The sequence below is a fragment of the Acinonyx jubatus genome, chromosome B1 (genome assembly GCF_027475565.1).
Source record: "Acinonyx jubatus isolate Ajub_Pintada_27869175 chromosome B1, VMU_Ajub_asm_v1.0, whole genome shotgun sequence".
In the NCBI taxonomy this organism is placed as follows: domain Eukaryota; kingdom Metazoa; phylum Chordata; class Mammalia; order Carnivora; family Felidae; genus Acinonyx; species Acinonyx jubatus.
The window spans coordinates 190186550-190198129 of record NC_069382.1 but is presented as its reverse complement, the minus strand read 5'-3'; the positions used below and the strand labels follow the sequence as shown (position 1 = coordinate 190198129).

The 11580-nt window shown below is 42.6% G+C and overlaps 1 protein-coding gene across 6 annotated transcripts in view; it reads left to right on the top strand.

The window, feature by feature from the left end:
• CC2D2A (coiled-coil and C2 domain containing 2A) overlaps positions 1-11580 on the top strand; it is a 149566-nt gene that overhangs the window by 42073 nt on the left and 95913 nt on the right. For all 6 annotated transcript variants that reach the window (XM_053217555.1, XM_053217552.1, XM_053217553.1 and 3 more), the window contains one exon: positions 7311-7473. In XM_053217555.1, coding sequence (XP_053073530.1) covers positions 7311-7473 — 163 coding nt within the window. The remainder of the gene's footprint in view (positions 1-7310; positions 7474-11580) is intronic.

Below are 11580 nucleotides of genomic sequence, written 5' to 3'. Positions count from 1 at the left end.
TCTCTGTATGACTTATTTCACTTAGCATAACACTCTCCATTTCCATCCACGTTGCTACAAAGGGCCATATTTCATTCTTTCTCATTGCCACGTAGTATTCCATTGTGTATATAAACCACAATTTCTTTATCCATTCATCAGCTGATGGACATTTAGGCTCTTTCCATAATTTGACTATTGTTGAAAGTGCTGCTATAAACATTGGGGTATAAGTGCCCCTATGCATCAGCACTCCTGTATCCCTTGGGTAAATTCCTAGCAGTGCTATCGCTGGGTCATAGGGTAGATCTATTTTTAATTTTTTGAGGCACCTCCACACTGTTTTCCAGAGTGGCTGCACCAGTTTGCATTCCCACCAACAGTGCAAGAGGGTTCCCGTTTCTCCACATCCTCTCCAGCATCTATAGTCTCCTGATTTGTTCATTTTAGCCATCTGACTGGCATGAGGTGATATCTCACTGTGGTTTTGATTTGTATTTCCCTGATGAGGAGTGACGTTGAGCATCTTTTCATGTGCCTGTTGGCCATGTGGATGTCTTCTTTGGGCAAGTGTCTATTCATGTTTTCTGCCCGTTTCTTCACTGGATTATTTGTTTTTCGGTTGTGGAGTTTGGTGAGCTCTTTATAGATTTTGGATACTAGCCCTTTGTCTGATATGTCATTTGCAAATATCTTTTCCCATTCCGTTGGTTGCCTTTTAGTTTTGTTTTAAAAAGGAAATTCTAGTTTTAAAAAGGAAATCCTAATAGATACAGAAAAAAACATTTGACAAAATTCCATTTTTTTGGGTGGGGAGGGGAGACATTATAAAGCCTTTTTAATAAGTAAATACATACATACATACATAAAAAGTTTTAAAAAGGAAATCCTAGGGGCGCCTGGTTGGCTTGGTCAGTTAAGCGTCCGACTTCGGCTCAGGTCATGATCTCACGGTCCGTGAGTTCGAGCCCCGCATCAGGCTCTGTGCTGACAGCTCAGAGCCTGGAGCCTGTTTCAGATTCTGTGTTTCCCTCTCTCTCTGCCCCTCCCCTGTTCATGCTCTGTCTCTCTCTGTCTCAAAAATAAATAAACGTTAAAAAAAAATTAAAAAATAAATAAATAAATAAATGAAAAGGAAATCCTAACAGATACAAGAAAAACATTTGACAAAATTCTTTTGGGGTGGGGGGACATTCTAAAACCTTTATTTAGCATCAGGTAGATTATTTCATTATAACACTTGTTAACTTCAAGACAGCAATTAAAATAATTTAGTGGCAGCTATCTAAAGCCCCTTGGAGCAAGATGTCTGCCTACCGTTGGGTGGAAAAGCACCGTAAGATTAACATCCTCCAATAAAGCAGCAAAGCCATACAGTAAGTCTCCATACACATTTTAAGTATATGGGTGCCTTGCAGACTTGAAATGCACATATAGTTTGGTACTTACATCTGATACATGGTGCAACTTAATGTCTCTGGTGGTATTTGCTGCAAAAGTTGAAGCGTTTAGAAATGTTTGTCGTTATGTAATGATGGTGATCAGAATCTATTTCTAGGGCATTTTGATGAATTGCTACATTGCATACAAATTTTTAATTCAAACACCTTTTAATTCTAAGGACTTTGATTACAGAATATTGTAAGAGTAAATTTAGAGCACGAAGGTACCTTTTCCAGTTGAATTCTTTGGAATTTCCAAATCAGGAGCACCTATTCTGATTATTCTGGTGTGTTTTTTTTGTTTTTGTTTTTGTTTCTTTTTGAAAGTGGGAAGGAGTAAAATTGAGAGGATTAGTATGAAAGAAAGCTGTCTTTTTTTTTTTGGAGGTAAATAGCTTTTATTTAGAATAATTTTATATTTCCAAAAGAATTACAGAAATGTTACTCAGTTTCCATACACCCTTCACCCAGCTTCCCCAAATATAAACAAATTACTGCCATAAACTATTAAAACCAGGAGATTAATATTGATAAAAATACCTTAATCTACAAACCTGATTCAAATTTTCACATGTCTTTTTGTGGCCCAGGATCCTATGTTGCTTTGAGGCTTCATATCTCCTTGGTCTCCACCCATCTGGGAAAGTTCCTCAGTCTGTCTTTATCCTTCTTGACGTTGACAAGTTTCAAGAATACTAGCTAGTTATTTTAAATAAGTCTGTCAGCTTGAGTTTGTCTGGTATTTTCTCATGATTTAGACTCAAATTACACGTTAAGAAAAATTTTATTTATTTATTTATTTATTTATTTATTTATTATTTTATTTACTTTTATTTTTTAGATTTACATCCAAATTAGTTAGCATATAGTGCAACAATGATTTCAGGAGTAGATTCCTTACTACCCCTTACCCATTTAGCCCATCCCCCCTCCCACAACCCCTCCAGTAACCCTTAGTTTGTTCTCCATATTTATGAATCTTTTCTGTTTTGTCCCCCTCCCTGTTTTTATATTATTTTTGTTTCCCTTCCCTTATGTTCATCTGCTTTGTCTCTTAAAGTCTTCATATAATTTTTGTCTTTCTCTGACTAATTTCACTTAGCATAATACCCTCCAGTTCCATCCACGTAGTTGCAAATGGCAAGATTTCATTCTTATTGATTGCTGAGTTATACTCCGTTGTATATATATACCACATCTTCTTTATCCATTCATCCATCGATGGACATTTGGGCTCTAGGAAAGCTGTCTTTTTAACATAGTCTTTGCAAAATGGCATAATCCTCTCTACATTTGAATGCATAAACATTGTATAGAAGAGGTCTAAACACTTCAAAGTTACATCTAAAAAAAACAGTCATGACAAAAACTCATAAATTAGGCATAGAAGGAATGTACCTCAATGTAATAAAGGCCATCTATGACAAGCCCACAGCTAACATCATACTCAATGGTGAAAAGTTGAAAGCTTTTCCTCTAAGATCAGGAGCAGGATGATGCTGCCCACTCTTACCTTTCCTATTCAACATAGTACTAGAAGGCTAGCTAGAGCCATCAGGCAAGAAAAAGAAATAAAAAGTTTCCAAATTGGAAAAAAAAAAGTAAAATTGTCCCTACTTGCAGATGCTATGATTTTTTTTCCTTAATTTTTTTTAATGTTTATTTATTTTTGAAGAAAAGAGAGATAGAGCATGAGCAGGGGAGGGGCAGAGAGAGAGAGGGAGACACAGAATCCGAAATGGGCTCCAGGCTCTGAGCTGTCAGCACAAAGACCAATGTGGGGCTTGAACTCATGAACCGCAAGATCATGACCTGAACTGAAGTTGGAAGCTGAACTTCGGCTGAGCCACCCAGGCGCCCTACAGACGTAATCCTGACGACTCAACCAAAAAATTGGTAGACCTAATCAATGAATTTAGTGAAGTTGCAACATACAAAGTTAACATACAAAAATCAGTAGTGTTTCTTTACAGTAGCCATAAGTTTCCTGAAAAAGAAATAAAGAAATTGATCCCATTTACAATAGTATCAAGAACACTAAAATACTTAGGAATAAATTTAACTAAGCAAGTGCAAGACCTGTACTCTGAAAAGTATGACAGTGATGAAAGGAATCAAAGATACAAACAAATGTAAAGCTATCACATGTTCATGGATTGGGAGAGTCAATATTATTAAAATGTGACTACTACCAAAAGCCATCTGTAGATTCAATACAATCTCTATAAAGGTTTCAAGGACACTTGCTACAGAAGTAGAAAAAACACTCCTATAATTTATGTGGAACCACAAAAGATGCAAAAAGCCAAAGTAATCCTGAGAAAGAAGAACAAAACAGGAGGCATCACTCTTTGATTTCAAGCCATATTATAAAGCTTATAGTCATCAAAACAGCATGGTACTGGCATTAAAAACAGACAAATAGGTCAATGGAACTGAATGGACAGTACAGAAATAAACCCAAGCATATATGGTCAACTAATATTTGACAAGGGAGGGACGCCTGGGTGGCTCAGTCTATTGAGCATCAGACTTTGAGGCAGGTCATGATCTCACGGTTTGTGGGATCGAGCCCCATGTCAGGCTGTGTGCTGACAGCTCGAAGCCTGGAGCCTGCTTTGGATTCTGTGTCTCCCTCTTTCTCTCCCTTCCCCCGCTCATGCTGTCTTTCTCTCTCTCAAAAATAAACAAACATTCAAAACAAATTTTTTTTAATTTGACAAGAGAGCCAAGAATACTCAGTGAAGAAAAGACAGTCTCTTCAATAAATGGTGCTAGGATAATTAGATATTCACATGTAAAAGAATGAAAGTGGACCCATATCTCAAAATGGATTAAAGGCTTAAATGTAAGACCCGAAACCACGAAACTCCTAGGAAAAAAAAAAAAAATACAAAAAAAGCTCCTTGACATGGGGGCTGGTAGTGAGTTTTTAGAGATGATACCAAAACACAAGCAACAGAATCAAAATGGAATTTTTTACCTAGGCTTACAGAAGCTTGTTCCATACTAATTGGTTTACAAATCAGTGTTCAGCTTGTTCTGACTCTGGATGTCTCTGGAGGTTGCAGACAAGGCCAAGAACGCAATCATTTGGAAGCTTGACTAAGCAGGAGGGTTTGCTCCCAAGGTGGTTTATTCTTCTGCCCAGCGAGAGCTGCTGGCGGGAAGCCTCAGTTCAGAGGCTCCCCACAAAGCTGCTTGAGTGTCCTCATGACACGACAGCGGATTTCCCCCAAAGCACATATCCAGGAGGAAACAAGGAGGAAGCCACGGTGCCCTTTCCTGACCTAGGGCCAGAAGCTACATACCTATACTCGTAATCCTGCTCTTGGAAGGAAGTCATTGAGTGCAGCGCCCCCAGAACGGGAGGAGAACCAGGGTCCGCTTCTGGAAGGCAGGACTGGCAACAGATTTGTAGGCTTCTGAAATCATGACACTTCTCTCCAAAAGCCACCTCTCCTCTCTTTTGCATGTTTCTCCCCTGGAAGCGACGTGTTCCTAAAACTGCCCTTTGAAATCGTGTGCAAGATGAGGCCCCGTCCCCGTACTCCATGCGCGCTCTTGTCTGCTCAGACCCTTCCTCAGTATTTTTATGCTCAAGGTGGATTTAGTCTTTCTGGCAGAGGTTGTGGGTTATTTGTAGCTCTCCTTTTCTGTCTTCTCTGCCGTATTTCTCAGTCTGTCTCTGCTCACCGCGAAGCAGAAGAGGGGCACAAGCAAAAAACGTCACACACTGAAATTAGGGCACTTTTTTCTTTTTTTTCTTTTTTGACGATTTTGGAATTCTCTGTCTTCAAGTTGCACTGAGAGCTTGGTCACCACGTAGATTCACTTCCCCTCCTCACTGTTGTGTATATTTGGGAAGAAATATTAAGAGGCAGGTAACCAGGCAACCACCTGTGCAAATCTCCAGGGGATTTTAAAAGATGTTGCTTAGGGGGCGCCTGGGTGGCTCAGTCAGTTAAGCATGTGACTTCAGCTCAGGTCATGATCTCATGGCTTGTGGATTCAAGCCCCATGTCGGGCTCTGTGCTGACAGTGGAAACCTGCTTTAGATTCTGTGTCTCCCTCTCTGCCTCTCTGCCCTTCCCCTGCATTATCTTTAAATTATTTATCTTTAAATAAACATTTTTAAAGATATTGTTCATTAATGGGCACCGGGCTTCAATTTAAAAAAAGAAAAGTGGTGGGGGAGAAAGAGAAGAAGGAGAAAAGTAAGGTGGAGAAGGAGAGGAGGAAGAAAGAAAAGGAGAAAAAATTTGGAAACTACGCAAACAAAATTAATATGCTTCAGCGAACATTTGTGATTGCAGACCCAGTACTTAGAATTTTTACGAATTCTAAGTCCGATAATTCTCACAAAACCCTAAGAGGTAAGCTCTGTTAAATATCGCCATCTGATGGGTGAGAAAAACAAGGATTAGAACAGTAGGTAAGGTCAGGCGTCTGAGTGGCTCAGTCGGTTAAGCTTCAGCTCAGGCCATGATCTCATGGTTCATGGGTTCGAGCCCCACGTGGGGCTCTGTGCTGACAGCCCAGAGCCTGGAGCCTGCTTTGGATTCTGTGTCTCTGTCTTTCCCTGCCCCTCCCCCACTCGTGCTCTGTCTCTCTTTTTTTGTCCCTCTCTCTCTCTAAATAAATAAACATTAAAATTTTTTTTTAAAAAAAGAACGATAGGTAAGCTCCCCAAAGGCAGGCAGGCAGTGCAGGGAGCTGGGAGGCAAGACCCAGTAGCCTGAGCAGAGTGTGGACACAGCTGTCCATGTCGTGTCCTGGGGTCCATGCCGGTCGGAAGGTTAACATACTACATAACTTCTGGGCCCAAGTACTTTAAGTAAATGTGGAAGAATGCATGCCATCAGAGGAGGCCAGAATTGTTGAGATTTCAGTAGCTTTGCCCAGCACACGTCTTCTGTCTTCAGCCCATTCTGATTTTGACATTTCCCAAGTACGTGGAGTAGTGAAAGACAAAAAACCCACCTGTTAAATATGAAAGGCCAGACAGCTTTGGGCCTTCATTTAAAAAAAAAAAAGATAAACAGGGCGCCTGGGTGGCTCAGTGGATTGAGCGTCCGACCTCAGCTCAGGTCATGATCTCACAGTTCTTGGGTTCAAGCCCCACATCGGACTCTGTGCTGTCAGTGCAGAGCCTGCTTCAGATCCTCTGTTCCCCTCTCTCTGCCTCTCCCCAACTCACACGTGCTGTCTCTCTCTCTCTCTCAAAAATAAATTAACATTTAAAAAACAAATTTAAAAAAAGGTACACAAAAAAATTTTTTAATTTAAAAAAGATAAACGGGGGTGCCTGGGTGGCTCAGTCGGTTGAGCGTCCGACTTCGGGTCAGGTCATGATCTCGCAGTTCATGAGTTCAAGCCCTGTGTCAGACTCTGTGCTGACAGCACAGAGCCTGGAGCCTACTTCCGATTCTGTGTCTTCCTCCCTCTCTGCTCCTCCCCCTTGCTTGTGCTCGTTCTCTCCCTCGCTCTCTGTCTCTCAAAAATAAATAAATAGACATTTAAAAAGATAAACAAAAGGATGGGGCCCCTGAATGGCTCCGTCGTTTAGGCGGCTGACTTTGGCTCAAGTCATGATCTCACGGTTGGTGAGTTCGAGCCCTGCATCGGGCTCTGTGCTGACAACTTGGAGCCTAGACCCTGCTTTGGAATCTGTGACTCCCCCTCCCTGTCTGTCCCCTCCCCAGCTCATTCTCTGTCTCTGTCTCTCAAAAAATAAATAAACGTTAAAAAAAATTTTTTTTAAAGATAAACAAAAGGAAAAGGTAACTTTATTATAAGATACATTGTTTGATGAGTTTAATGTCATTATTATTTTTCTAAGTAAACTAGTAATCTTAGATCTTTTTCCATCTGTTTAATCCGCTGCAGGATGAACAATTGCTGATTAGTGCTACAGAGGCCGAGGCTTTTCTGTGGGGCTTAGATCACGCAGCTGCGGATTTTGTGGCAGTCAGACCTGCAGATTATGAAAGCGCCCATGTCCGACTACAGATGGAAAAAGAACTCCTGTTCGTGCCCAGCAGGCTGGCAGGTACCTGCTCTTTTTGCCTTCTTGCTCAGCGTGGGCATCTTCGTTTTCCTTCAGATGAAATATGGCTGGTGTCTGAGGACACCCAATTTCTAATCTGAGTTAGTAATCAAGAAATACCTTTTGGGGCCCCTGGATGGCTCGGTCAGTTAAGCATCCGACTCTGGGTTTCGGCTCAGGTCATGATCTCACAGTTTCGTAGCTTGGAGCCCCACATTGGGCTCCAAGCTGACAGCAGAGAGCCTGCCTGGGATTCTCTGTCTCCCTCTCTCTCTCTCTCTCTCTCTCTCTCTCTCTCTGCCCCTCCCCCACTTGCACTATCTCTGTCTCTCTCAAAATAAAAAAATAAACTTTAAAAACAAAAAGAAGAAATGCCTTCAGGTGAAACTAAAATAAAGAACATGAGAAAATGCCCATTGAACAAATGCTCACTGATAGACCAGCAAAAGAAATACCAGGATGTTGTGGGGGTCCCCGCATCAAACCAGCAACCTGTGCTGGGGACGGAGAACATGTGAGACTCCGAGATTCTGAGATTTGGGCTGTGAGAAGGAAACTCTCTCTGCTTCATCCTCTACCCACTCAACCTTTCTAGAACACTTCTGTGACCAGACATGTGTGGGTTTCTTCCCACACCGACCAACTCTCCAACACCAGCCGGATATCCTATAGCTTACTACCTGCCTGCGGCTAACGCAGACCCCACAAATAAGGGCTCAGCCCCACAAGACTACTGTCTACCTCAGACACCAGCCTCAAGTAGTGGGTCCCCACGTTACCCACACTTCTGCTCGATTTCGCCACAAATTGGGGGCTCTGTGACCCCCTCCTCATTTGATCATTTGCTGTAACAGTGCATAGTAGTCAGAAAAATACTTCTACTTGCTGGTTGATCATGTAAGAAAGGATATGAGAGAGCACACACGTGAAGAGATTCACAGGGCAAGGCACGAGGGGAGGGACACGGAGCTTCCATGCACCTCCGCACATTCGCCAACCAGGCAGCTCTCCAGACCCCTTCACTTGGGACTTCTATGGAGGCTTCTTACATAGACACGATCATTGTAGACCAAATCACTGCCATTAATGAAATCTGTAGTCCCTCTCCTCTCCCAGAGGTGGGATGGAGGGCACGGTTGCTGAAAGTCCCAACCTTCTACTCACAAGCCTGCCCACCAGACCAGCCTGAGACTCTCCAGGAGCCCCCAGCCACCAGGCTTGTCACTGTCATGCAAAAGGATGCTATCACGTGAGCGATTCTGAGGGAGCTGCAAAGCAGGTTGGCTGAGGTTCCTCACCTCAGGGAGGTGGAGGTCAGGAATGGTTAAGGATGCTGGAGCCAGGACCACTGGATTAACTCCTAGTGACTGCCCCTGGCTGAGTTTCTGGCCTGGGCTTCCCTTTGCTCTTTTCTCACCTGGAATTTTCTTTCCTCCTGAGAGTGCCTGAGGGACCTCCCCAGTTACTTAACTGGTAGTTCACACTTAAAATGGCAGGGCGGGGGTGCCTAGGTGGCGCAGTTGTTTGAGCGTCCCACTGCGGTTCAGATCATGATTTCACAGTTCGTGAGTTCAAGCCTCACGTCAGGCTCTGTGCTGACAGCTCGGAGCCTGAAGCCTGCTTTGGATTCTGTCTGTCTGTCTGTCTGTCTGTCTCTCTCTCTCTCTCGCTTTGCCCCTCCACTGCTTGTGCTTTCCCTCTCTCTCACAAAAATAAGTAAATAAATATTTTTTAAAAATTAAAATGGCATGGCACAAAAACAGACACTCAGATCAATGGAACAGAATAAAGAACCCAGAAATGGACCCATAAACATATGACCAACTAATCTTTGACAAAGCAAGAAAGAATATCCAATGGAATAAAGACAGTCTCTTTAGCAAGTGATGCTGGGAAAACCGGACAGTGAAATGCAGAAGAATGAACTGGGACCACTTTTTTACACCCTACACAAAAATAAACTCAAAATTGATAAAAGACCTCAATGTAAGACAGGAAGCCATCAAAATCCTCGAGAAGAAAGCAGGAAAAAACCTCTTTGACCTGGGCCACAGCAACTCCTTACTCACTCAACACGTCTCCAGAGACAAGGGGAAAAAAAGTAAAAATGAACTATAGGGATCTCATCCCCAAAATAAAAAGCTTCTACACAGCGAAGGAAACAATCAGCAAAACTAAAAGGCAACTCACAGAATGGGAGAAGATATTTGCAAATGACGTATCAGATAAAGGATTAGTATCCAAAATCTATAAAGAACTTATCAAACTCAACACCCAGAAAACAATGCAGTGAAGAAATGGGCAAAAGACATGAATAGACACTTCTCCCAAGAAGACATCCAGATGGCCAACCAACACATGAAAAAATGCTCAACTTCACTCATCATCAGGGAAATACAAATCAAAACCACAATGAGATACCACCTCACACCTGTCAGAATGGCTAACATTAACAACTCAGGCAACAACAGATGTTGGCAAGGATGCGGAGAAAGAGGATCTCTCTTGCATTGCTGGTGGGAATGCAAGCTGGTGCAGCCACTCTGGAAAACAGTATGGAGGTTCCTCAAAAAACTAAAAATAGAACTACCCTACGACCCAGCAATAGCATTACTAGGCATTTATGCAAGGGATACTGGTGGGCTGTTTCGAAGGGGCACGTGCACCCCCATGTTTATAGCAGCACTATCGACAGTAGCCAAAGTATGGAAAGAGCCCAAATGTCCATCGATGGATGAGTGGATAAAGAAGATGTGGTATATATGTACAATGGGGTATTACTCAGCAATCAAAAAGGATGAAATCTTGCCATTTGCAACTACGTGGATGGAACTGGAGGGTATTATGTTAAGCGAAATTAGTCAGAGAAAGACAAATATATGACTTCACTCATATGATGACTTTAAAAGACAAAACAGATGAACATAAGGGAAGGGAAGCAAAAATATAAAAACAGGGAGGGGGACAAAACAGAAGAGACTCATAAATATGGAGAACAAACAGAGGGTTACTGGAGGGTTGTGGGAGGAGGGATGGGCTAAATGGGTAAGAGGCATTAAGGAATCTACTCCTGAAAACGTTGTTGCACTATATGCCAACTAACTTGGAGGTAAATTTAAAAATAAAAAATAAATTTAATTTAATTTAATTTAATTTAATTTAATTTAAATAAAATAAAGAAAAGAAAAGAAAAGAAAAGAAAAGAAAGAAAAAAGAAAAAAGGCAGGGTGGTTTGAGAACCTCTTGAGACTGAAAAGGGGGTCCTGCCCTTACCTTACCTGGAAGCTAGATTTCTTTTCAGTTGTCATGTCCTGAGTTCCAATTAAAAGCCCAGCCGAAGACAAATTGTTGTTTAATTTTGATAGTTAATTTTGAATCACGTGTGTTCAATGTATTTGTTGGACATGACGCAGGGTGGGGGTGGGGGGGTGTGCTGCCTGGGTGGCTCAGTCGGTTAAGCGATCGACTTGGGCTCGGGCCATGATCTCACGGTTCGTGAGTTTGCGCCTGGAGTCTAGCTCTGTGCTGACAGCTTAGAGCCTGGATCCTGCTTCGGGTTCTGTGTCTCTGTCTCTGTCTGTTCCTCCTCCGCCTGCACTGTCTCTCTCTCTCTCTCTCTCTCTCTCTCTCTCTCTCTCTCAAATAAAGATTTAAAAAAAAAATAATAAGCAGCTGGGAAACGTGCCCAAAGCTGACACCTTTGCCATAATAGTAACAGTGAATGCATCCTGTGCTCTCCCGCCAACAGGCACCTTTCTAAGCACTTGCTGTGTATCCACAAATCTGCTCCCACACCAGGGCTAGAGAAGTCGTCTCTTTCATTTTACAGATGAAAAAGCAGAAGCCCAGAGAAGTTAGGGAACTAGTCCAAGACCTTGAATCTAGTGACGTGAGGGAGGCAGGTTTCTGAGCGGGGTGGCCAGCTGCAGAGGCCACACGTCTGGAACAATGCGTCCTGATGCCCTTTGGGGGAGTGGAGAAATGCATTTGCGGCAACCTCAGCCAAGGAGGAACTTCCTCACCTGCGTCTGTGTTCAGAGGACTCTCACTTCCAGGCCTGTCACTGGAGCCCCCTTGGTTGGGAGTGGAGGTTTCACCCCAGGGGCCCGC